The sequence below is a fragment of the Nomia melanderi genome, chromosome 5 (assembly GCF_051020985.1).
Source record: "Nomia melanderi isolate GNS246 chromosome 5, iyNomMela1, whole genome shotgun sequence".
Classification (NCBI taxonomy): Eukaryota; Metazoa; Arthropoda; class Insecta; order Hymenoptera; family Halictidae; genus Nomia; species Nomia melanderi.
This window is the reverse complement of record NC_135003.1, coordinates 10,322,628-10,350,102: the sequence shown is the minus strand read 5'-3', so window position 1 is coordinate 10,350,102 and position 27,475 is coordinate 10,322,628. Positions and strand designations below refer to the sequence as shown.

At 41.8% G+C, this 27,475-nt stretch overlaps 1 protein-coding gene across 1 annotated transcript in view; it reads right to left on the bottom strand.

Moving 5' to 3' along the window:
* The window catches only part of LOC116430813 (uncharacterized), a 51,012-nt gene extending 24,502 nt beyond the window's left edge, over positions 1-26,510 (bottom strand). Inside the window, exon 1 of the mRNA XM_031985414.2 lies at positions 25,814-26,510. Within this exon, the coding sequence (XP_031841274.1) occupies positions 25,814-25,916 (103 nt within the window). The 5' untranslated portion in view covers positions 25,917-26,510. The remainder of the gene's footprint in view (positions 1-25,813) is intronic.
* Between the last annotated feature and the right edge of the window lie 965 nt (positions 26,511-27,475).

Genomic DNA, 27,475 nt, shown 5'->3' with positions numbered 1-27,475 from the left:
TTATTTAATTTATGTGAACTCTTTCCGCGTTGCGTACACAAAAATATCAATATTCTGTCAGGAAACGATGAATATTTATAACGAAGAAATTTTCCAGCTTACGGAGTTAATTTCACTCGCAATTAGTTCAATGCGAATCAAGCATCACGGGTCCATCGTTCACGAGTAAGGGTACGACTAAACATAATTGCGAATGTCCGAAGTACCTTTCTCGACAAAGTCCGGTCCATTCTCTTAAGTGGATATCACTTTGCATTAGAGTCACTTAGCCGGAAAGAAAATCCAATTATGCTTTCATAACGAGCATGTAATCTTTTCGCCGTTCGATTTACGAGATAACAAAGTTACGGTGCTCGATTAGAAAGAGTCGCGCATATTCGATCGATATTGTCTCCTTTCTTTGTTCTCCGAACTTCGTAATCGCGTTTCGTTGAACGATCATCGGCTCGTTCATCGATCCGCCAAATCGCTTGGATGGGATCGATCGATCAACGGTCGGTCGGTCAACGCCCTCCGTCGAATCGAGCGCACTCTTGGCGACAAAAGCGGAAGACCGGTACCGTTGTCTCGATCTAGCCGCATCGCTAACAAATCAGGCCGGGATCGGTTTCGTTTTCGCATTTGATTGCCTGCGTACTGGACAAGTAGTGATGCAGAAAGCGTGACACAGTTTTAGACGACTGATCGTGGGACAACCGCTTCGCCTAGGAGAAATAGAGAGTGATCCAGTGTCGCCGATGATCGTGATAGATGCGATCTTTGCTCGTAGGTACACGCATGTCGACTGTTTTCACCGTTACACTGACCTCCCACGTTCACTGGACACAGTGAGCTACTGATCCGGACGGTGTCGTTTTACTTCCTGATCCTTTCGAAGAATCGTTGTCTCTGTTTTAAACTCGACTCCCGGTGTCCGGTAATATGATCACTTGTTACTTATTGTCGAAGCAATTTAAAAATATCTTTTTCTTCTTGGGTTCATGTTTGTTTCTTATTGGCTTTGCTTTTGATTTAAATCGAATTTCAGGTTTGGCTTTGAGTTCAGATTAAATTACAGGACCAGTTTGAAGTCTGAGCGAGTCGATTTGAATATTCTAACGGATTTACTTCGAATCATACCCATCGTGTTCCAAGAATCTAAATATAAACTGGAAATACATAATCTTACCTACGTCCGCGAGACGAATGACTGGAAAGTTGTTCGCGCGATGATGGAAACGTGTTTAATGCAAACAAATCGAAAACACTTCTAGGTGTCTAAGTGGAATACCCGCAGGTATCATTTTATGTGCGCCATAATACGTTACCACACTCGTCTGACGGAAAAATCGCACGGTATTCGCATATTTACTGCGTACCCGCCGAGAAATCGGAAACAACTGCGTGTTACATAATTAATCGGAACAATAAAGTTTGTTCCCGGCGCGGCTCGAACTTGGACAAACGAGAAATCGCGATACCGTCGGGGATGCTTGAAATTTTTGTTTCCGCCGTGTCGTGGGAACTGGTCACAGTTGAGCCAGAACCACTGGAATTGAAAGTATCGTTAAACCCCGTATTTATTACCGCAGGCTTCAAATAGTTATACCGGACGCTTCGGTATCCCGTCGGGTTCGCAATATTTTACGCGGCCTGGCACGTAACCTAATTCGTCGCACAACGACACACTTCGACCGTTTTAAGTTAATTGTAAATTTCATTGAATTTCACGCTTTCCAATCGTTCGCGGGGATCCGAATCTCTACGATGAATCGCGAGATTCCTTAAGGACTCGGCGTCAGGTCCGGCATCTCTTAATGATTCCTAATGCTACCGGAGTTTCCTGTGCAGTAACTTCTAGGTATTAATTTATTTACTGGACAACCTCCATAATATACACAGAGTGATCCAGAAGAAACAGTTCACCTAAATATTCATATTAGGATTCAGAATAAAAGAAAATATCCAAGAACAATAATTGCATTATTTTGTCCTAGACATTATCTATTCTCCTGAAGATCTACGTCCAAGTAGAATAATTTATATAACAGAAACTATGAAAGACATCTTAATACAATATCGCATCAAGATAGATTGTATCGCATTCGACGCGACTCAAGCCTAGAAAACGCTCTCCTCGTTCATACCTTACATAACAATCCCGAACTGGTCGGTCAACGGACGAAATCAGTCTTCGTCGAAGCTCTGGTTTTCGGCAGTGACCTTGGAGATCGACGTTGCTCGATAAAAGATGGTATTCGACAGTCAACGACCGGCCGCAAAGCGGTCGGACTAGTTTCGTGCATGCACGTACCCATGGCTTACTCGTTCCAGTCAATGTCAAGTGCACGGTAACTTCGGTCAAAGACTGGTTTCTTGCTTGATACCGGCTTAATGGGCCTTCCTGTCGTCATTCGGCTTCGAATTTCCATCAACAAGCGGGAACCTCCGCGCCGAACAGCGGAGCTGGGCGTGGGCGTTGGGAAATAATCGAACCCGGGGGTCTGGGACCTTTTTACGGAGTTACCAGCCGAATACGGCGGATCTTTCAGCCGGGGCAATTAACTTAATTAAGCGGGCCGTTTTGTACGGTTAATGAAGCACCGTCGGGAATTAATTAAACTACGGTCGAGGTCCTGATCGGGCGCTGAATATTTTGCTCGGGAAACCAGCCCGGAATTCATCGATTTCGTACGGGGACGGTCTCGGTATTAATTAAAGAAGAGGTTATCGGGCGATCGACGGTCAACCCGCGTAATTAATGCAAGATTTCGGAAATTCTCGAGAGATCGTAGATTCTCATCCTGCCGATAGACGGTCAGAATTTGACACTTCTGGATATCGGCTGGGACAGATGGTTAGTTAATTAATTCTTCAACGAAACGAACGAAAACAACGGAAGAGTCTTGGCTCATTGCCCGTCTTTCATCGTCGTCCTTCGTACTTCGTTGTTCAACCAGACAGTTGATTAATTTCGGATGCGTCTCGTTGGAGCAATGTAATTGGAGACGACGAAAATTGAAGGTGTTGTTAATGACTAGAGGATTTTACCATACAAATTGAAGTTTTTAATGATGCGATGATTTAATTTTGTTCCACATTGTTCAGTAATGTTTGCTGTAAATTTATGGTAATCCGTCGATGATTCGTTATAGTCGTACAAGTCAAGGTAATTGGAAGACACCCAATTTGTCGATAATGGAAAAGAACTGCAGGCAATTCTTTTCGGTGTATACATCGACGAATAAGGAAGGCGCGCGGGTTCTTTGATCTCCGACACGGACGCCTTCTTACTCGAGACTCTCCTTCTGAGTGGTGATTGAGGCCACGCGAAAAGTCTCCGCTTTGTCTTCCAAAAGACGTTCAGCAAAACGACGGGCACCACTTTCTGTTTGTACGCGTCTTAACCTTTATGGTCCAATTACAGTCCCGGTCCCTTTCGTTCCGCGTTGCTTGACCTTTAACGGGACCCTCGGCGCTAATAAATGCAGAAAATCTGCGGAACGATTTCAGGCTTATTAGCATAAAAGAATAAAACAGGATAGGCCGTTTGGTGAAACTTAATTTACCCTGGTTGCAAATTTCCATCGATTCCACACGATGCGTTGGCCTCTTCGCCATTACGTGACGCCGTTTCTAGGTCACTCGGGTGCAACTTGAAATGCAATGTTGATCGTAGGTCATATCACAGTTTACTAGTGATTTTGAATTTGTGAAACATTATACTATCACTATAAATTGTTCTGTCGGAAGAAAGAATGAATTGGACCTTTTATGGTATCTTTGACAAAATTGTAGTCGCTTAAGGAGATTTTATTTGAAATATTTGTAATCGTTATATCGATAAGACGCGTCGGAAATATTCATGTTCAAATGTATGTTAATGGATATAAATTGAAGCAATGTATTTAATAAATTAGGAACTGAAATATTCAAGTTCCAAGATTAAATTAAGAATAAACGAAAGTTAAGATGTAGAGTGAAACGTTATTGTAAAACGTCCTCGAATTTGTATATTCTCCATACAATCTCAACGCAATTTTATTAGCTCGTCTTAACATCCTTCCGTTCAGATATCTCCAACGGTTCGGTACAAGACACGGTACCGGTCACGCAAGTACACGTGAATCTTTACGTCCGCCAGGGGCGCGTGACTGAAAACAAAACGAGAGCTCAGCGCGCTTTCTTCAACCAGAGATGAGCACGCGTCCCGAGTTTTCGCACGCCGGCCACGTATCGTCATTGACCAAAATTTTCATGCTGGGCAATCGTCAACGAAGTGTGCGGCTTGTCAGGCAAACCATGGAAAGCATACTAATTCTCTATCAAACAATTGGTGCTGCTTTGATTCGTCACAAGTCGGAATACAAAGTGATTCGTGTCTACATTGTGTTTCAAACTTAACATTCGCACTGTGATCGGTAGATTGATCGTTTAATCAAGTGTTACCTTCGCGTAATGGATCCAGGAAGCATAAATATAGAGAAATGAAACTATCAGAGCCAATAACGTCAATACCGTGTCTGCCATAAATATTCTAAACCTTCGTATAGACTTTCCAATAAATATTTAGTTAAATAAATTTTGCAAGTACCTTATTATTTTGTTCATTGTGACGGTACCATTCTATCGATTACTTTACATTTCCTCGCACCTCAAATTCAAAACTTCTTTCGCAATGTAGCTTACATGCGATCAGTCCAACAGAACGTTTACCATTGCCTAATTGATAAAACAAACGGAACTAATTAACGAACCAGTAGCGGTACACCGGCAGAACGTCTGAACAACGATTAACTCGTTACACGCGTATATCTGCGTCGGAGATCATCTTTGAAACCTAGAATTATCATCCACTGTTACATGCGCTCAGTACCATTGCATCGGCGAACCGTTTCCTTCAAAGTCTCGCCTTCGCTTGTGAACGGAGCGTGGAACGTTCCCGTTTATTTATGCGCAAGAGAAGAAAGCTGGCGTATATAGCATCGATAAAAAAAATGCACGAACAAGATACGTCAAAGTACTAGACGCGTAGTTCCGTGCGATAAAAGAAGTTTCACTCGTTGTCCTTCCTACCATCGTATCTTCCGCGCAGCGGAATTCATTGCCGGTTAACCGTGATCGTTTGTCGATCTCGAGTGAATGAGAACGATGAGCTATCTTTCTGGTCTTGTGTTTCAGCTCATACATATTATCGATTCATTTCTGCACGATAGCTGGCAACGCTGCCAAGGCCACGGAGTGTTGCGCGTTAAATCATCGCCGTCGTTCTCTGACCCAAGCCAGTATTCAGGTTAAGTTCCTTATAAAAGAGAACATCTCGAAATCAATTCTACTCTAGTTTTCTGATTCATTCTCCTTCGATTATGATTTCACGTTTCTTTGTTTATTTTCATGAAAGGAAAAATGTGTAATCCGCCGATGATATTCTTCACAGTTTTCAAATATTGTTCGCCATTTTTACGGTGAGCAGCATAGATGTTTGTACAGTAAGAGTTTAGACGCAACAGTAAATATATATCGTGGTTTGTTTAATTATATTTCTACATGTGTGATTTCATAATATAATTTTTAAACTGTTGATCATATACGTTTGATGTGAATTTCATTTGTGGAACAGCAGTCTTATTAAGGTCGTCCAGCATCGAAATATAATGGATCATTGAAATATATAACGAGACAGCTACAATCATCGCTGGAACAGCATTCCAACAGACCTCTAGAATCCCATAAATATGGAGAACACATAGCTACTGGCTTACACAATCTATGTAATACCATCGAATCATTACTATCCCGTTTTCTTCTTACGGAGGATATTGCCAATAGTCTGTATAGTTTAATGGACAGTAAAATTCTCCGGTCTAACGCCGACCGAACTGCCAGCGTAATCTGATAGTTTTTCAAGTATTCAGTATCTCTCGAAATGATTCGAGCAAATTAAAGAAATTCGATTGTTCTTATGGAAATAATATCATAAAATGTTTATTCATGGCAAACCATTGGTTCGATGAATGTTTCGATAAATATGTAACATTTCTCGAACTAATTGCAATAATTCTAAATTATTAATTATTTTGGTAATATGCTATGTAATTTATAACATCAAAGTTTATGAAAATTAAAATTCCATAAATAAGAGTTTGAATTATAACTGAATATTTATAACTGTACTACGATGAGAAGAGTATTAATTATTGCAATAAAGTGTTATTTACGGTGGTAGTAAGACGGAAAGTTTAAAATCTTATCATAAAATCTTTGTTGTCGGAATAATTAGAAGCGGCGGAACATATGGATAGTTTAAGCAGTGGGTGGTAAGGAAAAGCAAGTTTTACGATAATTTAATTGTAAATACGACACGGCTCGCTGCCAGTTTGAACGATAGTGGAAATTTGTGTGGCCATTGCGCGTGGACTTTCGCCAGTTTGCTTTTCCCTTTCAGCCTATCGTGTAACCCGCGAAACGTCGAAACGGAAAGAAATGTGCGGATAAACCGACATCGAATCCACGATTAAGGATTACCGGGTATATCGCGTTCGCGGCGGGAATCTCGTTTCAGTATCAATTAATAGTAAACTATACTCCAGTGTGGTTTCGTATTTTCACCGAAATCAAAGTTCAATTCGACGAAATAACGAGAATTAAGTTACATTGAAGTCAAATTTCAAATTATAAGAAATATTCAACATAAGAATTCAATTTACCAACGTAATGGGAATTTGAAATTGCATTTGGATTTGTACAAATAAGAAAATTCTTCAAAATGTTAGGAGGACAATATTTCAGTTCAAAATGTTAAAGGAGGAATTCGAAATGAAGATTCGATTAAATCCGATAGAAGGAATTGTAAGGTTCGATAAGTAGTTCTGGCACGTGTCAGGTATCATATTTCATGGTACACGCGAAGGTGGTTTCATTACACTTTACAATAACTGGTTTAATTTCATTCAGATTCATAGAAATGATAGAAAATAGTCACACTTGGATTCATTTTTTAATTCTTCCGTATGTCGATATAATGCAATGATAACGTGTGTTTTGGTCTATCTGTTTTTTTTTTCATTCATGATACAGTTGTACGAAGCTTACAAATTTTCTATTCCGATGCGTCCGTCACTTGCAAGACTGTTGCTTCCAAGCACTTACAGCGCGATGAAAATTAATTGACCGTTCAGGGTTAATTTTAATATGAATTGTGTTGGATAACTGTTCATATACATACGCGTTATTTCCTAGTTTTCCACTTTTGAAAACTGTTACATAGTACAATCGGGGGCACCTTTTAATGTCATATTGATTAGAATCGAAATATAAATAACTTTTGTTCCCTTAATAAAATATCAATATAGATACAATTGAATTTACAAAATATTAATATCATAATAATATTGTACAATGCACGCATGTTCAATTAGCACCACGAATAATACTGAAACTGCAAATGATTCCCAACGATAATTAAGTTGTCCGCAACAAACGTTAAATTATATACTAGGCAGATAGTTAATTTCTCCAATTAAAACATGTCGCCTCATAACTAAGATACTGCTACGAACATTAGGCACTAGAAACTATTCGTTATAGTATGTTCCCAGCAAAATACTTCAAATATTTACAATCACCTTTATGAAGCACCGCGAATGGTATTAATATTGACCGAGTTATCTAGAATGTTGGCGAACGAAAGCCTTCACCTAAGAGCCTCAATTACTCTCGCAATTACGGTCTATTACTTCCCAGTGATCCAGTATTTTGCCCGTTATATGTCAATCCCTTCCACTACTATCCTGTCGTTTGTGACTCGTTGCTTGACATGGCGGAGACATTGAAACCGTGGACGGATCTAAGGAACAGGGCACCGAGAGGAATGAAAATATAAACCTGTTGCTTGATTTTCATGCAAATTGCTGGTGGGAATTACAGTTCCGCTGAAAATTCCGCTTCGAGAAAGCCTTTCAATTTGCTTCCGATTCCCGGACCTTTCGAATTATATAGAGTTATCCTGGGCACGGTACGTCACGTTTCACTATTGCACGTTGTGTCAGGGATGTAGACACGGTAATCAGCGTCATCGAGTAACCAGGCGCGAACACAAGAACCGCGACGTATGTAATACCAGTCCCTGGAAAGCTGAACGTGTTTCGCGTGTTGCCGTCTCTCCGATGATACAACGTTCGCCAGTCACTATCGATCCAGGACGTAATTTAGGATGGCCTTGATCGGATTGTTACTGCACTTTTGCTAATCGTGCATTCAAACCTGTATTTTCGATGAAGTTTTCCATTTCGATTAAAGGAAATTACATTATTTTTACGTGCGTTTAAAAGTCGATGAGACTTTTTTTCTTGACTTTCGTTTGCATTTTGTGAAGACGATTTACTGCATTCAATAAAATATCGCGAACGTGTTAAGTTACCCTTTCTCATAATGTCTAATTGATTGGCTTAATATGAATTTTCTGTGAAGAATTGTCGTTCACGAAATTCATCAAATTCTGTTCAAGTGAATCGTTCCGAGTATGTTATAAAGGACACAGGAAACAAATGAAATACGATAGAGAGTTGTGGCACAAAACGACTGATATATAATTTAACGAAGTGAAGTGAGTTTCGAATGTTCTTAGCAATGAATTGTTTTACATGTGAATTTCTCAGAATAGTACGCACAGCGTGGCATTGAAATGTTTTATTAAATATTCAAACGGTATCAGTATGAAATACGCTCACCGTTAATTGCAATTATTCAAATAACTTGAATACTATTTCCTGAGAATAGTAAGATGTTCATCGCCGTAGTTACGGTAGATACCATCGGAATAATTACGGAAAATTATTTGAATACCGCGATACTTATTACCGACGATGATTGTGTTAAGAACAGTAAAACCATGCGAGAAAATCATGCTGATGGAAGCGTGTTTAATGAAGGAACCGCCTTCTTGAGAATTCTCCGTTGCCAGAAGTTAGTCGGTTCTATTCCGAGTAGATGAGAACAACAACGACAGATTGGAGAACAAGGAATCACGAGATAACGACACGTGTTCGTATTTGTCGAAGCGCGATGGAACAAGGGGTCCGCGAGCTTCTGTGTCACGTGTTACAGATCTATTTTCACTTCTAATAAAATAGTTCTCGAGTAACAATTTTCCTTACAGTTACTGCCGAAAAACCAAATTATGAACGAAGCATTCATGAAACCGAGATTAAAATATATATATGAAACAACTAGTAAAATTCTTTTCAGTATAAGTGGTATGAATAAAAATTCATTTCTCTGGAGTGTTCATGTTACGAAATTCAATTATTGAACAGATCCTCGATCACGTTCCGTAGGTATAAAATTGGATACAACAAGGATAAGACGTACTACCGTGAATTCTAAGAATTGCACCTTGAAGCAGGCTATGTACGATAGTTCCCAGTACAACAATTGATTTTCTTTAGTCATTAAATTAATCGAGATAAACGAAAATAGAATCGCGTTTCAACAGGAAGGCGAGTAAACATTGTACGCGCGATCTGAACATGTACGGTTCTTTCGAAGGTAAAAAAAGACATAAACGATGAATCCTTGACGTATTGATCTGTTCAAGAAAACAAATGATTTTATTTCGATTAGAGAAAAAGGAACAAATAATGGAGAAGAAAGTAATTTATCTTAATAATTATTCCGTTCAGCGGTGGAAAGAACATCGTATTAATTTCGAGTAAGAAGTGATTTGCTCGCAACTTTGTTACATTTTATGCTACACCGAACCTAAAACATGCTACTCATAAATACTACAAACGTGCGAAATCTGCATTCTCATTATTATGCAACTATGTTATATCATTTTATCCACTTCCCCATTCAATACGCCTAGTCAATTAAAACCTACCACTTTTCCGCCAATTCACGTTAAAGTGAGATTATTAAACGTTCCGATACGTTTTTACTTTACCTAATAGCAAAACGAACATGCAACTTTTTTGTTACATAGTAGCAACGGAAATAGAACAGCTCATTACACGTGTCTGTCATTAACGCTCTATTTAATAACGCCGTTATGAAAGTGGTAGCGTTCTTAACACATATCACACCCGTTGTACAAAAACGGGCTAGTACTTTGTAAGAAAAATGTGTGTTATAGATCCAATAAGAAACAAAAACGAGACAGAACATTGCGACCGGGCTGCAACTACGCCGTAGTCGATCCTTTTAAATTATACTCGTCAAAGTAAACCTAACGTCAATCAGAACATGGTAGCCGTTGAAAGACGCAATCCGTGTCCACCGGTCAATTACGCTCTGAGCTTAATACATCACAGAACATCTGATCGGAGTGATTGATTGCTGTAGTCGCATTACGTCTTAAACTGGATTCTCACTACCCATTAATGCAATTGATTGTACGCTACCATTGAAATGATCCGTGCCTCTAGTTTTTCCTCTGAAGTCCGTTTCATTCACTTAGAATTCACGTAATTCGTAATAGGGTAACTTGTTTAAATTATACTAGAAGTCCAGGTCAGGTTTACAGTGCGAACGTGACTTCTTTGCCATTTCTGGTATCAAGATCCTTCTGCGTACGTATTATATGTCTAGTGTACTACTTTCGTTTATCGCGTAGAGAGCTTTCAACTATGCGTCGACAAATTTATATAAGGAGATGAAAGTTTCTTTGTTTAAATCATGGAGACCTGTTATCAAAATTAGATGAGTATCCCAAATCTTGATCGATAGCCTGTCCTCCTTCGCAACACTTCATAAATGTACGATTTCAACATCTAATCCTTTCGATTCAACATTTCATCCTTCGACGAGAAAACGTAAAATACAAAGGATATAATTCCCAAGACAAAGTATAAGTATCCCTCGAACAGTAAAACGAATTCTTTGCCATAATCAAACGACCGCGGAGCATTATGGAAATTCGCGTTTTTATAGGTGAATCTCAAAGAAACCGAAATCAGATAAAATTCCACTTCCCTCTCGAGCAATTTCAGCGAATTGCCGGATGTTAGTGCGCGTATGGATTTTTATGGGGCAACTTATTAAAATATTCTTACTCTAACAGGACTACAATCGCATTCCTGAAAAGATAAAAATCTCCTTCAACTTCAATAAACATTTGACTACATTGACTTTTAGAAGATCGTGAATGATACAAATCAATGGTTCTCAATCTATAGCACTTAGATATGAAGACAATAACTTCTATTCGGAATAAATAAAAATTTATTAATTCTGGATCCTTTTTATCCGTATTTGCGGAACATTTTCCAGTTAATAATATAGAAAGTGGTACATAACTTGATCACATAGGCATTGATTGGATGATAAGCAGATGAAAATGTTGAGAACCGCTATTATAAATGCATATACATGCGCAGCCCGGTAATCACCTGCGCTATCGTAACATATAGTATGAAAAATAAAATGAGTTAAATGGCCACGGTGGTTGTTGAATAATTCAATCCCGGTATCAGGAGCAAACGAAACGATTGCACTTTGACATATCGACGCGGGAACGTTTACGGGGAGCGAAGGGGTGTGGTGGCGGGCCGGATAAACCGCAGCAAGGATCGAGGACGGCGGGTCGCCACTTTCCCGACCTCGTCACGCCGTCCCCGCGCTTTACTCGCTCTCGTATGCCGCTGATCATACCCATAAACGCGGCTTCCCACTCCTTTTAGCTTCGTGGGTGCTGCCGACTCTTTGACAATAGGCTCACCTGGCAAACTTGATTTCGTACTTTTCTCCGTCCGCTCCCTACGAGTCCCAGAAATGGGACAGGATGTGACGAAAGTCTCTTAGGACAGACGGATTTGTCGCAATTCGTCAAATACGAGTGTTTTTCATCGCTAGCCATTGATGACGGCAATTAAACGATTAACCCTTTGTCCTGTAATATCGTGTCAGACACCTCATGATAACTTTGAAATCGACAAATGTGTGATTACATCGTTCTAATTTAAATTTCAGTGAATGTAGATACAGGAGAAACACGAAGTTGACACGTTCGCTACCAGTGTTTATTTCGGCGAGGAGCTCCTCAATTATATTTTCTTCAATCCAATAAATCTAAACAAAATGTCAAAAAAATTAAACTGGAACAAGTTGTTGAGTTCCTAAATATAATGCTGTAGCTTATAATTTTAAATAACAGTGTCTATAAGATTAATTTCATTAAATATGTAACGCTGGTTGCAAACGTGTTGAACTCTCTCCAACTGGACTCTATCAATTCTTAAGTTCTAACACTATATAGAAAAATCTATATTCTGTCATTTTTATTAACGTTCAGGGAGTTCTACGTTATCGTGGAATATATTAGAAAAATTCTCGATTGTAAATCCACTTCGATCGTATGTTTGATTTTTTCTCCGGCGAGTGTGAAGATTCCGTTTACCTACGTATAACGCTGAAACGTGCTGGTGTGAAGTAGGCTTCGACCGCAAATTTCTATCTGCGGTAATCGTATCAGTGTCGCGTGTGCCGTGGTAAAATCAACCGACAAAGGTAGCCCGGCGGCCGATCCTTTTTCGAATACCGATACGACCTGGCTTCGCGTCGCGGTTCCTGCGGTGTCTAGCGTGCTTCACATTCGGATTCGGATATTAAAATATCATCGAAGCATATCGAACGAGCTGGAGCGAACCAGCGAACGGCTCCCGATTCCGAAACGCGTTTATGTAAGAGTAAAATGACCGCGGATACGCCGGTGAAGCCGCGAAACGTGAAATTACCGGTCTCGCGCTACCCTAGCGCTGCTGGTTGTCTTTAAGCCAGACCAGTAATTAGTCCGGACACCGGCCTTTTTGTCAACAAAAGCGTTATCTAATATTGTCGCGCAAAACGGCCGCGAAATGGCGTAATATTTCACTGTGACGTGAAACAACCGAACGAACAAAGGGAACGCTTTTTGCTTCGGGGTTTTAATTCTCCATTGGCCGTGTTTCCACTCTCCCTCCTCTCCACTTACTTTTTCTCTCTTCCGGGAGTCGGTCGAACCATATTGTCGGGCTACCGCGTCTCGCGTTCCCATGCGGCAATCGATGCTTTTTCTAACATTATTCCTCCGATTTTCATCGAATTCTTCAAGCTCTTAGCGATACACGTATTTCATTTCTTAATAGAAAACGAGAAAATTACCGAAGGTCAGATTACTTGCAATGGTGGGATTTTGATAATAATTATGCATATAAAATGAAACAGTACTGGATTCTATTCTACAACATTCTATTATATATTCTATTATATTCTATTCAATATATTCTATTATACAATAAAAAATATATATACACCAAACAATAAAAATATTTCGAACAACGAGTAAATCCAAATTCCATTATGTATTCTATGTATTCTAATTCGGATAATTCGACTCGTTCGGATGAGTGTTTGTATAGCAGAGAAAAGTAATAGGAAACCGAAGGTGGTTTTAGAAACGGACACAATTTCCTCTGTAGATCGAATGAATTTTTACCCGAGAGAGTCGTGGTCGCGTGGAGCGTAATAAAATGGCGTAACGCGGCGGTGCTAGGATGTTGGACTCGTTCGTTCGTAAGTAAAATAAAGGCATGTCTCGGCGTATAAACCGACGAAACGCAACTGCCTATATAAACACGAACGAACTGCACGGTTATTTTATATTGTTGCTCAGTGGGGCAACTGACAACTGGTATCCCATTAAGTGCAGGAAGTGAGGCAAGTACCGAGACTTAGGGCAACGGATCATAGTATTCCCAGAGTTTTGCCGCAGTCTGGCTGACTGCTAATTAACAGCCGGACGGAATACCAACGAATCCGTGCGTTTCAGCCAGCCCCCCAGGCTACCCAGGTGACGCTGATGAAGCAGGTACCGCTGATCAATGAAAACCCTCGTCTACGCTGCGCGAATCGATCGTCTGCATATCGTGGATACATTTCGATTCGACGATTCATCTATTTGTTAATCCTCTACGATCGGGAGGATACCGTAATTCGACAGTTGATTTCATATAGAGTAACTATAAAGTTTTATATTCAATGTTAAGCTGTGTACAATGCATCGATATGTGAGGCATTGAAATAAATTTGTTTTGCTTAATATATGTATGTTTCACAAAATATCGTCTGTATGTAATCAGAAAATGTTGGATATTTCTAATGAAAAACTTTCGAATGCAATGGATTAAGCAAGAATATTTGATTAAAGTTTTTGAATCTTGATATATCGCTTTTAATGTTGATTTCTATTAGAGAATATAACGATTACTGTATTCTAGGGAAAAGGATTTCGATAATTTAATGATTCGTTATGAGAACATGTTAATAATATCACAAATGTGCATGAAGATATTCTTGAAAATTCATGATAAAACTGTATGACCTCTTTTATTCTTTCGTTGTTTCAAACATTAACATCGTCGCCTGCATGTTATTCAACGGCCTGCATTTATTTATGATAATGATGAAGCAGAAAGCTGAAGTGGAGCTTGCGACGCTGCTCGAAACGCGGTCACGAGTCTTGAATTGAATTGTCTGAATATGACGGACATCGAAATTCACGGTAAAGTTTATATCATTTTCTCCTTGTCAACGCGTCCCTCGCGCGCGAGATAATTGTACCTGACAGAGATTGTCAACGAAGGAATTGACATTTAGCGCCATTAACTCGCTCTATAAAAGCAATTCTTTCATCAACAATTATTGTCGAGTAACGCCAAATACGACGCTCTCTCGAGAGAAAAAAAGAGAAACAATGAGATCAATCGATCGGAAAGGAAAAGAAGAACTTGAAGCCTCGAGTTCCTTATACGTCAAAGTCAACGCCGCTTTAGTCACCCAAGTCGTTCTGGTTTAATCAAAGGCTACAACTCATTCTCACGATCGCATTAATGGGAACTTCGTCAGGTTACACGGTAGAAGTGTCGACGTTTGTTCCACGATGAATCTTTTGCTTCTAATGAGAGCTCGGCTTCGAACGAAACAAAGTGATCCTTTTTTGTCTATTGTGTCTATTAGTTAGTCCATTTTCGTCAACCTGTCATACATTAGCCATATTTGATTTTATACATAATTCATTAAGAAACACTCCTGCGAATTTTATTAAGTTACAGTATATAAGCTACGAAGACATGGGAAAATCACGGTTCACGTTGCGATTTTTCCGAATTTTGCTTCTACTTCTCATGAAATCTTGGATTCTTTATCAGTTTTAGGAACCTTCTATTCTGCTGGTTTAGAACATCCTGCATATTCCTCAATTCTATCGTCTATATTAAACAACTCATAATACATTTCATGCAACAGAACGAACCTTGCCTTCAACTAAAACTCCACCGCGGTGCAGCAATATTTCGTATGCAAATCGTATCGACATTCCAGCTCCAGTTCCACATCGTTAATAATGTCTCTTAGCTACCTGCAATGCATGCCAACCGTAACAATGGCGGTAGTCAAAGTTTCTCACGGAATTGTCGCACCTGCGTGGAAAGGGGCAGATATCCTTCGAATAGAGAGAAACAGAAAACGAGCGGGAGCGAGACGGAAACAAGGTCGATGGAAAGTGGCGAATCTTTCTGGATTTCGTGGTGCCGCGGCGTGACAGGAAACGTTGCTTTAATCTGCACCAAATGAGCGTATCCGTTCTGTTAGGTGGACGACCGAAGTCACGTCTTCTCGTCCTGTGCTCCACTTTCCGACCCACGACTGGAACATTTCTAGTGGTACCCTTTAGTTACGCTTCTTTGATAATCGATAGCTTTACGCCGCTCTCATAAAGCCGGATGCATTAATGCAACGGGATCCGTCCATTATCGGGCAACAACAGCCTCCTCTGACTTTCTTTTCGTAAGAGAGAAATCGTCGATTTCTTTTTGGTTATCTCTTTCACCGAATGTCCTTATCTTACTCCTTTCCTTCTTCATAAGGAAAACCTGTTGCAACATTTGAACCTTTAACTTTCTTATTCCTTTTTTCTACAAATTCGATGATTACGTTTGTTAATATCTGCTGAGGTCGCAGCAGAGAACGCAATTTACTGCGACACGTCAAGATAATCTGCCTTTCCAAGAATCGTGAAATAAAAAACTCGGGACGAATCAATCCGGTTTTTTTAATGATCCCAGCGTTAATAGACGGAACGCATTTCAGTGAACGGTTCGAAGCGCAAATTGAGACGTTTCCGTAAAAAATGATACAACAGATGCGTGTCGAAACGTCGCGAGGTAATCATTTTGAAAGAAAGTCAGACGGCGGGACTGTCATGGATAAGAATGATTGATGACCGGCAGATTCTCCAATCCAAATGTATGACGCTCTAGTTGAAACGTCGCCGACAGCCGCGCGACAAAACACTTGTTAGACCGGATGTGTGGACGCAACACACAACCGTGCCTCTTTTACCGGCGTTCCGTCGAATTCAACTCAGGAAGTTGCTTTTTCCAGCGCCTTTTGATTGGTGCGTACAACTCACGGCAATGGAATCCGATACCGGTTCTCGCATCGAATCCGAAGAATTCGACCGGCAGAGACGCGTAACAAGTGAACAATTACCGCAGCTGTTTCTCGTGTTTTATTGCTTCCATCGCGTTAATGAAATCAACAATCGAGACCGATTATTCCCGCGAGGACTGTTCGCACTCGAATCTGTGGAATTGGACGGCTGGCTGAGAACTGGACAATGTATAATGGAAATCAAGGTGAACTCACGTTCGACGCTGAGTAAAATCCGACTTTTCATATCGAAATTGCATGACGGTTAAATAAAAAGTATTATGAAGTTCTTTATATTTTCGAGAAAATTCTATTCAGCCTGCGCAAGGACGATTTCTCTTTAAACGAATGAAGATAATTTCAAATTTAGTTAATTACATTTTATACTGAAAATATGTCCTTTTAGAAATAACCAGTCAAAAGATGCTAGAAGGTATCCTGGGAATAATTCAATATTTATATCAAACAAATAAAAAAAGAAAGAAGAAAATAGTTCGAGAATATGAACAAACGTAAAAGAAGAGTTTAGTTAATCTTCCTCGGTTAACAGTATAAAACAGACCTCCATTTTTTCCACAAAATAATGATGTTCTGTTTCACAATTCACGAAGAATGTTCCACGCTACAAAACGATCATAACGCGCAACACGAAGTTTACCGCGCAAAATTTACCCACGTTCAAGGAAGTCGAAGCGAAGGCAAACTCCGCTGGGAAATTCTCATTTCTCGCGTATTTGTGTTCGCACCTGGTTTTAATAGACCCACGGGGTTCGGCGAAATCGTCGGCACGCGAAGACGCAATCGCAGATCTCGGAAATGGAAAGTACCAAGACGGAACGATTGCGAATCGATCGCCGAGCGGAGAAGGATACTCGAAAGATGGCAACGGGCGAACGGAAAACCCGGTCGACGTGCTCGGCGCTCGTCGTGATCGAAGATTTCTCCGTTTTCTAGCCGCAGGAAAGTGCGTGGTGGTAAGTTTTACGCGCTGCTAATCGCCAGACGTTTGTCAATTGTTTCCGGTTATGACAAAACACGCGTTGCGGTGGAAAGCCCACGTACAAATGCACGCGGCGCGCTCGAACTTCGAGAATCGATAGCGATGACGAGCAAGCCACTCGAATTTCCCATGAACCGATTGTCCCGCGAACCCCACGTGACTTGCGTCACCTTTATTAACGAGTCACGCTATCGTACGACTCGCAATTAAGCCGGTAGCGTGGCGAGAAAAAGGTGGAATTACTGGTAAAAGTAGCAATTAACGGTGATCGGTGAGTCCTCGATCTGCGGAAACGATCGACGCCTGTCCCTCTTGTCCAATTAATGCGGTCTAATTAAACCGCCTACGAGGAATTGAGACCTTGGTTTAGTTCTTCTAAGATATCTGATTTTTGGGAAACGCTCGGTGAAGAGATTCAGTGATTTTTGACAGGTAAAGGGAGAAATCTTTGTGATTCTCCTAAAAGATCTGTAATTTGAAATTACATACTTTTTCATTGAAATTGAAATGGAAAATAATTCTTAATCTGTTTAGTACGAACAGTATGGAATGAGTTGATGAGAAATGTGTATGTATTGTAAAGATAACGGTGACATGTTCGAAGATGTATCTTATACACAGATAGGATCATCTTGCACAAATAGGGTGAAAACAGGCAATCGCGCGGAACCTTCGTCCACGGTGACCAGACACCCGAAGATATTTAAGATCGACGTGAAAGACAACTTTCTCCCAAAAACCGTTACCTTATTCTTCGTCATCTGCGCCGAGCAAAAAGCGGTTTCCTTCCTTTTTTCTGGCTGGCAAATTCCTAACGGCTTAATTGTTCTTCGTCTTACTTTCGTGACCACGAAACCGAAAACAGGGCCACGGGCGTCGATGATTGCCCGTTTAGAAAGTAAATGACATCGATATTTTGTTATCGGCAAATAACTTGTTATCGACAAGCGAACAGCTGCCTGTTACGCGAAGATTCAGTGTGAATGTTTCTCGTAGAGGCTGTGGACCATTAAGCATGTCGCTTTCAAATGTCAATCTTATTTTTATAGAAATATGTTTCTATAGAAAAAGTGTGTGATACTAAAAGTCACGCTTTCCCAAATTAAGCAAAACCGTTACATTAACATGTACAATTTACTACTACTAAATCTTTATAAAAGTTAATTCAGAATATATATAGAATTTTTAACAAAATAATAATTCTTAGTGTCATCTTAAGGAAGCATCATATTAATAGCCATAGTTTTATCATACAAAGGAAAAACGTCGTCACACTTTCTCTACTTTCCCTGCTGATCTAACCCCTTGACGCGCAAGTTTTCTTATGCAAAGTGTCGCAGGTTGTCAATCTCGGTTTTACGATGCCGTCAAATTTAATGGGACTCTGGACCTGTTTGGCCTGCAATTATACTGTAATAAATTCAAAGGATTCTAGTCCACACGCTAACACGAATATATTTTTTCATTAAGAACGACCGATCGTCGGAGGGATCTCATTCCTGCGCTGATTAACTGAAAAAATATTATCACGATCTTCTTGAGAATGAAAACCATTCGAAATTAAGAAACGATTCATTAGCGAGAACAGTTTGTTTCACTGAAGAAACAAGTTATCACACTCTGCTTTGCGTTTCTTTGCGGGACGAGCAGCGGACCTTCAGTCTACACCGATCTTTTTACGATTTCGTGAACAGTTAACGAGTGGTCGGGCCCAGCAGGCCTGTCTGGCCTCCGGTTACTTTGCGGTAAATTCGAGAAACCGTAGAGTACGCGGCAACAAGAAGTTCCTGCACGGTAGAGCAGAAATTTGTTGTCGGGGGCCTACCCCGCGGGTTAATCAATTTACTGTTATTGCGCCAAATAAGCGGCGGTCACGAGGGAATGCGGTTTTCGTGCTGAGTAATAGGCGAACAACCCAGACAAGGTCGTTGGTCAAAAGCTAAACGAAGGTTTAACGAGCCGCGCTCGGAATAATGGACCAAGATGGCGGGATAAAATGTTCCTTATCCCGATCAACTAAAATTCCTGCCTGACGAAACTATGGGCTGAACAGAATGGTAGAACAATATCTGGTTGTAAGTGACAGTGAACCCAGGTCGTGGAATGAATGGATTCCCCAAGGGAATCGTTAAAACAAAACTATGGCAATTGCGAACGAATTGCCCGTCGATAAACGATCCATTGTTCGCTCGTGTTCGAATAGATCGTTCCTCAATTGTGACGCGGCACAAGAATATTTCGAACACATCTCGGATGTATCCAGTTAAAGTGAGTCATCTCTTATACAACAAACGTCCCCAAGTATAGTACGTATTTCACGCGTTCGTTGCAATTAACAATATAAATATTTCCCCACACAAATGAATATTTTCAAATTTTGAACAGCCGTTATTAAAGCGTAAGTCGTTTTTAGTCTATCAAAGGTACAATAAAAGCTTCATCGGCATCGGAAGAGTGCATCGATTCAAATCCATTACTTCCCAATCCGGTTAGAGCTGTGTAAACAATCGAAGCTCGAATGTTTACTGGAAATTACCTTGTCCGTCAGGCGGAGCAGACCCAAGATACCGCGAGCTAGCCATAAAATCAATCGGCCGGCCTGCACAGGCTAGGGGTCCGGCCAGGGCAGAGATAGATGTAATTTCGAATCCATTAGAATCAATTTTCTTAGCGGTGCACCGCTATCGCACGGAACACACGCGTGACGTACCCGCGGCGACACGCTGTCGGTGGTTTCTCTGTGATTGCGATTCCAGATGGACGCGTCACGAAGATCAGGCCTGAACGGTCCGGTATCGCAGGAACGCGCGGTTTAACCTAGATAAGGAGGAAGAAGCTGATCGATGCCACGACAAAAGTTGCTCGTTCGACTAGCCGCGATTTCTATATCTTTTTTCCGCCCCCTATACGTGTTCGAGCTCTTCAGCGTGATACAAAGTTGAGCAAAATAGAATCTGATTGGAATTTTAATCCTAGACCAGGAAACTATATTCAACGGCAACTATCGTCGAACTATCGACGAAATACTTTAACCTCTGGCACTACCATCTAGCTGGGAAAAATCCGGGCCATAATTGTTGATGGCCGATATTTCACTCGTGATATTTCTGTTCGGCTTGAAATGGTGCTCTCGGATCCCACTCGTGATATTTAGGGACTGAAGGTAGTGCCAGGGATCCCCAGGGTTAATAGAATCCTTGTTTTCAGTAGCATTTTTAATTATTGTATAAGAATCATGAAAGAAATATAAAGTTTGTCACTTGAGTAACGATAGCAGCAGTGATTTGGGGTTAGGACTTAATGAATTGAAATGTCAGTTTGATTCATGTGGAAGTCACTATTTGTAATTGTTAATTAAAGCTGATTGTAATCTCTCCGATTTCAAGTGTAAATGATTAATAACCGCAACAACTCTTTCACTGGATCACTGTTACCAATATGTAGTCGAATGATATTTTATCCAAATGTGCCATGTCGGAAGCGACGAGAGACAAACAGAACGCCAAGTTCATTGGTTTCGATTCGGCACAGCGGCACCAGCGGCGAGTTTAGCAACGCCCGAGGAAAAACGTTTTGTACGACTTCTTTTTCTCTCTTGTCCGTGCACAATGTCATGTCACGGTTCGTTTCCGGTTTTTGTCTGGCGCGTTAGGAATGTAACTGATTGGTACGCGGCTCCTTCGTCGCAAAGATAACGCTGTGCCACGAGGACGACGGAATGCTTGGTAATTGATTCGATGAAAGGTGGAGTTCGGCCATTTTTAAGAATTTAAAAAGTATACTTTCTATGCATTGAAAGGTAATCTATATCATCATACTATTCTTTCCGTTTCAACATTTATTTTTCAATAGATTCCTCTAAAACATGATACAATATTAACGAACCGAATTTTGTTTCGAATTTCACGAATCTTAATTACAGAAATATTAATGTTGAATTTTAAATATCTTCGATCGAAGTGGCTCGTAGTAGAAGAACCAAGAAATACAATTTTCTTTATCTCTCGGCCAAACCTATGTACCCTCAGTCTCGTTCTCCAAGCTCCCTAACTAGTTTTCTAAGCCTCTTCCCTCGTTAACGATACTCATTCATTAAGGAAGCTCACAATGAACCGGTGCCCGTACTCTCGCGGTGTTCCGTCTTTTTTTACGTAAACGAACACAACAAGACCAGCGCGGCTTGTTTCATTCACGGGCAGTCCCGGTTAAACCGTTAAGGACGCGAGACTTCAAGGAGACAGAGACAAAGAGGCAACCGTCGGGACAAAGACAGGATGAAAATGGTTCGCCTATGGTGGCTCCGAACCAGTCACGTTAATGAGATTAATCAGTGGGAACCAATTTACCATGAAGTACTTTTATTTGAAACGTTATGATTATATACAATAATGCAACTTTGTTGGTCGGTGTTAGATCTGTGTAACTATTATTGAGCTATTTCTACTAAATCTCTACAAATCAAACAAGAAATCGACCCCAAACAAGATCAAACTTGCATTAAAACTAAACACAGTCGACAGTAAACATTTCTCAAACTAGTTTATGTTATAATATATAATATCTCTCACGCAATAATCTCATACATAAAATTAGTCTTAATGCAAACACACCAACCTGAACATTCCTAGACCACCTGAAAACCTCCAAGCATAGTTAATTCATCGCGCCGGAAGCGTCCCAAGAAAAAAAAACTGGTCTCGTATCCGTCGGAGGGGTGAAGCAGGCAACGAATCGCGCGGAAGGAACAGTGAACGCTGTTTATAAGTAGGTGAGCAACTCGCCGGACCAGTCCGCGATAAACTGTTATATGCACTGGCATCGTGCCATCCGCTCGGAAACCCATTTCTAGTGGAGAGGCTGAAAGGCGCGTTGCTCGTGTTCCTCGCCGCAAAAGAAAAGGAAACGGACGACAGGCGGGGAAAAAAGAAAGGAAGGAAAGGAAAGGGAAAAAGAACCGGTAGAGCTTTCCGCAATCGCGACACAGAACCAGACTGTCGTTCGAGGAAACACGACCGCAGTAATTTGCTGGCTGGCGTTCCGGTGACTTGTCCGGGCTCGATGCCTTTTGCATTTATTACGTCGAGTCGCCGCGCTAACGGCCATTTAGCGATAATTAGTCAATGATCGGCCCCCGTTTTGGGCAGAGCGGTTCTCGCGCGGCGTCAATCGCTTCCTCGACGCGCTGACGAGCGGCGCGATTTCACGTCCGAGCTTGCGATCTAGTAACGAGCCACGCGACCGTGCTCCCGTCGCTCGCGCGGTTATTATTTCTGGATTCGGTAACTCCGTTATCTCTCGGGCAAACCGCGGCGCATACTTCGGGAGAAAATCGGTGATCCGTTTAATGCATTCACCCGGAGAGCTTATCCCGGAACAATTGCTTCTTGTATGCAAATGTCGCGCGAGGTAACGAGGCCAGTTAAGGCTCGGAAAAAAAACGTGTTTCCTAGTGTTACGCGAGCGATATTCAAATTTCGACGCTGAACAATCGGGCGCGATTTATTTGCGGTTTCCTCGGCGATTCGTGGAAATCGGGCTTGAAGAACCTCAGCTGCGGTTTCCTGTTGAGTGTAAAGTATTTTATTGTTGAATTATGCTCTCGATTTTAGGTGAAATTTATTTCCCCTCTGTACAGTCGGCGGGAAAAAAGATCGATCGATTTGAGCGCTGGGTGTTACCGAGGTTCTCTGTTTTGGGTGTTCGATTGAATTGAAAGTTGATCGAATTTGTGGTTTGGTAGATCGTATCGTTCCAATTTATATTCTGATATGGTTTTTGTAACTATTATTGTCAGTTGAAAGTTGTGGTTTAGTTAAATTTCTCTTTCATGCGTGAGAGACCGCGTTGGTGTTACGTGGAAAGAGAAATAACAATTATTTACCGATTTTTTCCAGAATTCTTTATCTTTTTTTTTTTGTTGCTTCGAGAGACTGTATAAAGTAATACGAGGAAACAGAGAAATAGGGAGCATTCCAGTTCGCCAATAACCCGCAGGAATGTTTCCTTAGTAATCGCTAACGCATAAAATCTAGAATTACCTTAATACAGCGTTACCACCTACTAAAGCTGTATAATCCTAACAACTTTTTCTCCCCACTTCTTAATTTAACGGCTCGGAATCAGATAATGTCGAAACAAGGCAGGTTTCGCAGTACATAATGTTCCGTATTTGCATGAGTACCGTACCGTAATGATTTCTTCTGAAAGGAAATTAAACAACCACGAAAAAGGCAAAAGGAGTTTAACGACTTAGAACCAAAGCAACGAATAATAATATTTTATCGCGGGCGAGCAAATAACCGTACGCGTTGAACACTTTCATCACCTGTCTGCTGGCGGTCGTGCGTAAGTCACCGATGAATTTTTACTAATTACGCGTTGCGTGATCCTAACAGCTAACTAGCCGGACGATTATGCAACGTCGTCGTTACGCTTTTCCTATCGTTGCCAGGACACCGGCACGCATTTCGGTAAGCGACACTGGCGGAGATCGGTCCTGAGCGCCCGCACACGAAGAAATCAGAGAAATAATCGCCACGTGTACGCCGATTAGTCGCGCTTGCTGTAATTACTGCAATTGCCTCCGCGCCGATCGTCTAGTATTCATGGTATTTTGCGACCACGCTTTTTTGCCTATGAACGCAACAGGAGGAACTTTATTAAAGGGAAACCACTTCTGCGGTTAATTCGAAAAGATTTTGCGCCGATTACGCTCGTCCCATGAAACGATAAAAAAAATAGCTGCACGCGTTATATTTAAGCGAGCTACTTTTTGTGCAATAAAAACATAAACTTTTGTTGGACAAGGTAAAAAATACACAGCTAATTAGCTTATATGTTCGAGCGCTGGAATGCGGTAATTCATGGAAAAAGCAGTTTTGGGGAAGTTGAAAGAAACGAGAGTAAAATAAAATTTAACTCGCCGTGTTAGTGGTTCGAATTTGTTACGGTTAAAGCGGAGCTAGTCTGAATTTGTTGTAGTTTGCCTTTCATTAATTTGTGAAAAGTCAACGAAATTATGTAAGTAAATAGGGAAAGTGAGCGTTTTTCCGAAATCGTTCGTACATTTGCGAATTCAACGGCGTGAAGGCGCGAGTCAAGAAAGAAATCCTGCGCGGGAGTACGAAACGCACGGGAAAAGGACGTTCATCGTCGGATCGATGAGATCTACGTAAAACCGTAATGATTTAATTCCTGGCACGACCCAGATATCGGACACGAGTCATCCTGCGCGACTGTATTGGTCATAACGGTGCAATCTCACACAGTACGCACACTATTTCTCCACCTTCCTGTCAGATGATCATTCGTATAGACCAATAAACGTTTTCAGTCTCTTCTGATCGTGTTCCCCGAGCCGATCAGAATATTTTACGAGACAGTCGGTCACAGTGAACATCCTCCTCAAGAATTTTCGATTCTATCGGACTGTCAATCGTGCAAACTGATTAGAAAAAAAAGTCAACGAAATCGTTATGCGTGAACCATGCATACGTAACGATTGAAAAGTAACTTTTCACACGACCAAAGGAAACGTCGCCTCGAAAGAAAGAGGGGAAAAAATTTGAACAGCCGCGGTCAGCTCGTGCGAAACGGGACACTAGTTACGTGACACACTAACGATAAGTAGCAAGTGAAACCAATTCCGCGTGAGTTACGACAGCCCCGCTTTGACATTTACTTTGACATTTATCAGAGTAGCCTCGTCCTCCGGAGAATCAAAGGAAAAAAAAAAAGTTGCAGGATAATCGTGGGAACAGCACGATCGTCTCGACGTACTCGCAACTCGGTCACAGTCCGTCCGTGATCTAGCCGGTCGAAGAAAACAACAGTTGCGTCGTCAACGCACAACACCGTGGGTGTTTCACTGATCCGTGACAGAAACAGTTTCGCGAGGCACAAAACGCGGGGCACACTTCACTCACCACGATCACGCGGTCTCGTTCGAATTTCTCTGCGCGCAGCAAGCGTGGATGTTACACGACCGAAAGAAACCGAACATGTGAGGGAAAAAGAGTCCCGGTGCGAGTAGCGGGAGCGACACGAACAACCAGGAAGAACAAGAAGAAGCAGTAGAAGCAGAAGAAAAAGAAGAAGACGCGGCCGAGAATCAGGAAGAAGAAGAAGAAGAAGAAGAAGGAGAAAAAGAAGAAGAAGAAGAAGAGAAGATGAGGAAGTGGAAGAAGAAGACGGGAGAAGAGGTCGAAGATCGTTGAGATGAGAAGGATAACCGTACCGGTAGTACGGAGAAGGAAAGGGAAACGATGCGGAATGACGGTCGAAGCGGTTAAAGGCGGATAGCCAGAGAAAGCCGGACGGATGTTGTCGAGCGAGAAGAGGACAGTAGAAGAGAGCAAGAAGATGACTCACCGTTCTTTCTGCCGGCGGTTTGCGTGACGCGTATGCCGCTCGCAATCCTCGTGGAAATCGTCACCAGGACGATCAGTATCGTCGCGCATCCATAGAGTCTCATGACTCCGGCGTAAGTGTAAGAGTAATATCAGCTACCTCCGTTGGGACTAGATCACCCGACTTGTCGGCCGAGACTTGCTGAGGCAATGGCTCAGCGTCGACTGAGACGTTCTTTGTGCTCGCCGCTCTATCTGAACTGTCACTTCTCCTGTTGGTCCGGGTTTTCACACCGTCGCCGATATCCCCAGGGAAGCGGAAACTACTGGCATCACCGGACGGTGGAACGATGGACGAGAAACGACGACGACGACGACGACGACGACGACGGTAACGACGACGATAACGACGGTACACCCGGCCGGACAATAATGTTTTCACTGAGTATTCAATCGGTCCCGAAAAATATAACCGGCGATTCGTTGGGCCCCTCGCACCGTATCGGTCTTATCCGACTAGCCGTAATCCACCGTGCGCTCTTGTACACCTATTTAAAACCTATCGCTCCACCTCGCGCTTCTCACTATTGGCTCCTGCCCCAATTCCTTGTCCAATGATACACTCTCGCGCGCGTTCACCTCCTTTTCAGATCGGAGACGTACGTCGTACGGGCTACGGGAGTGGTGGCAGAAAGTGTCGGGTAGTAGGTGGGTAGGTGGTAGCGACAACGGGTAGGTGGTAATGTTCGCCGGATGTTTGGAAGGCGCCGCGCTAATAATCCGGCCAGCTCTACCGCGGGGCTTGGAAAAAGTGACGTTCGACGTTGTTTCCCCTCTCGAGTAGCCGGCTGAGTTTCGTTTCGTTTCGTTTCGTTCCGTTTCGTTCCGTTTCGTTTCGTTTAGTTACGTTTCCATTCGTTCCTTCTCCACGCCGAGCCGATTCCGCTCGATGAAGGTGAAGGGGGTTTCGAGCAGCGCGCGGCTCGCAACCACAGCCAAGATCGCTACCATGCCTTTCCTGTGCCCGTCTACGTGCTCGTTTTACTGTCTATCGGTTCGTATGATAGTCTGATACCGCGAGCACGTGGTGGGGCCGGATACCTTGCCTCTACGCCGCGGCTGCCTTCCAACGATCGGTCAGAAGCTTCATCCTCGCGGACACATGCTGTACGGTCTACGGCGCTTTGATAACGACCGAGTACACCTTGGCATTGGTATGCTGCCGGGTAGTCGATGGGGTTTTATTGGCGTTGTTTTATTGACCGTGATTCGCCGGAATTGAACTTCGCCGATATTCGGAGGAATCGATGGGAACAACCGACTTTAGAAGACTGTGCATGGGAAAAGTATTTCTACGATTGGTTTACTCGTGAACGTTTGTTGAAAAGGGATAGTTTATTCATACAATTTGGATATTTTTGTAATATGTTGTACTATTCTGTGTGTTGGTTCAGATACGTCGATTATTTGACATTGGAAGATGCAATGGGAATCTTGTGGTCGAAGATGCGTTTGTAGACTGCTGATCGGTGTGATAATTGGCTAATATATTTTGCGATATAATTATCATTTTTCGCATACTGTTCATAAGATTTCATACTACGTAGACAGCCACATCGATCAGAAACCCAAACGAACTCGACGTAAACTTAAAATGACGTAAAACCACGTCACGGTCTGTTGT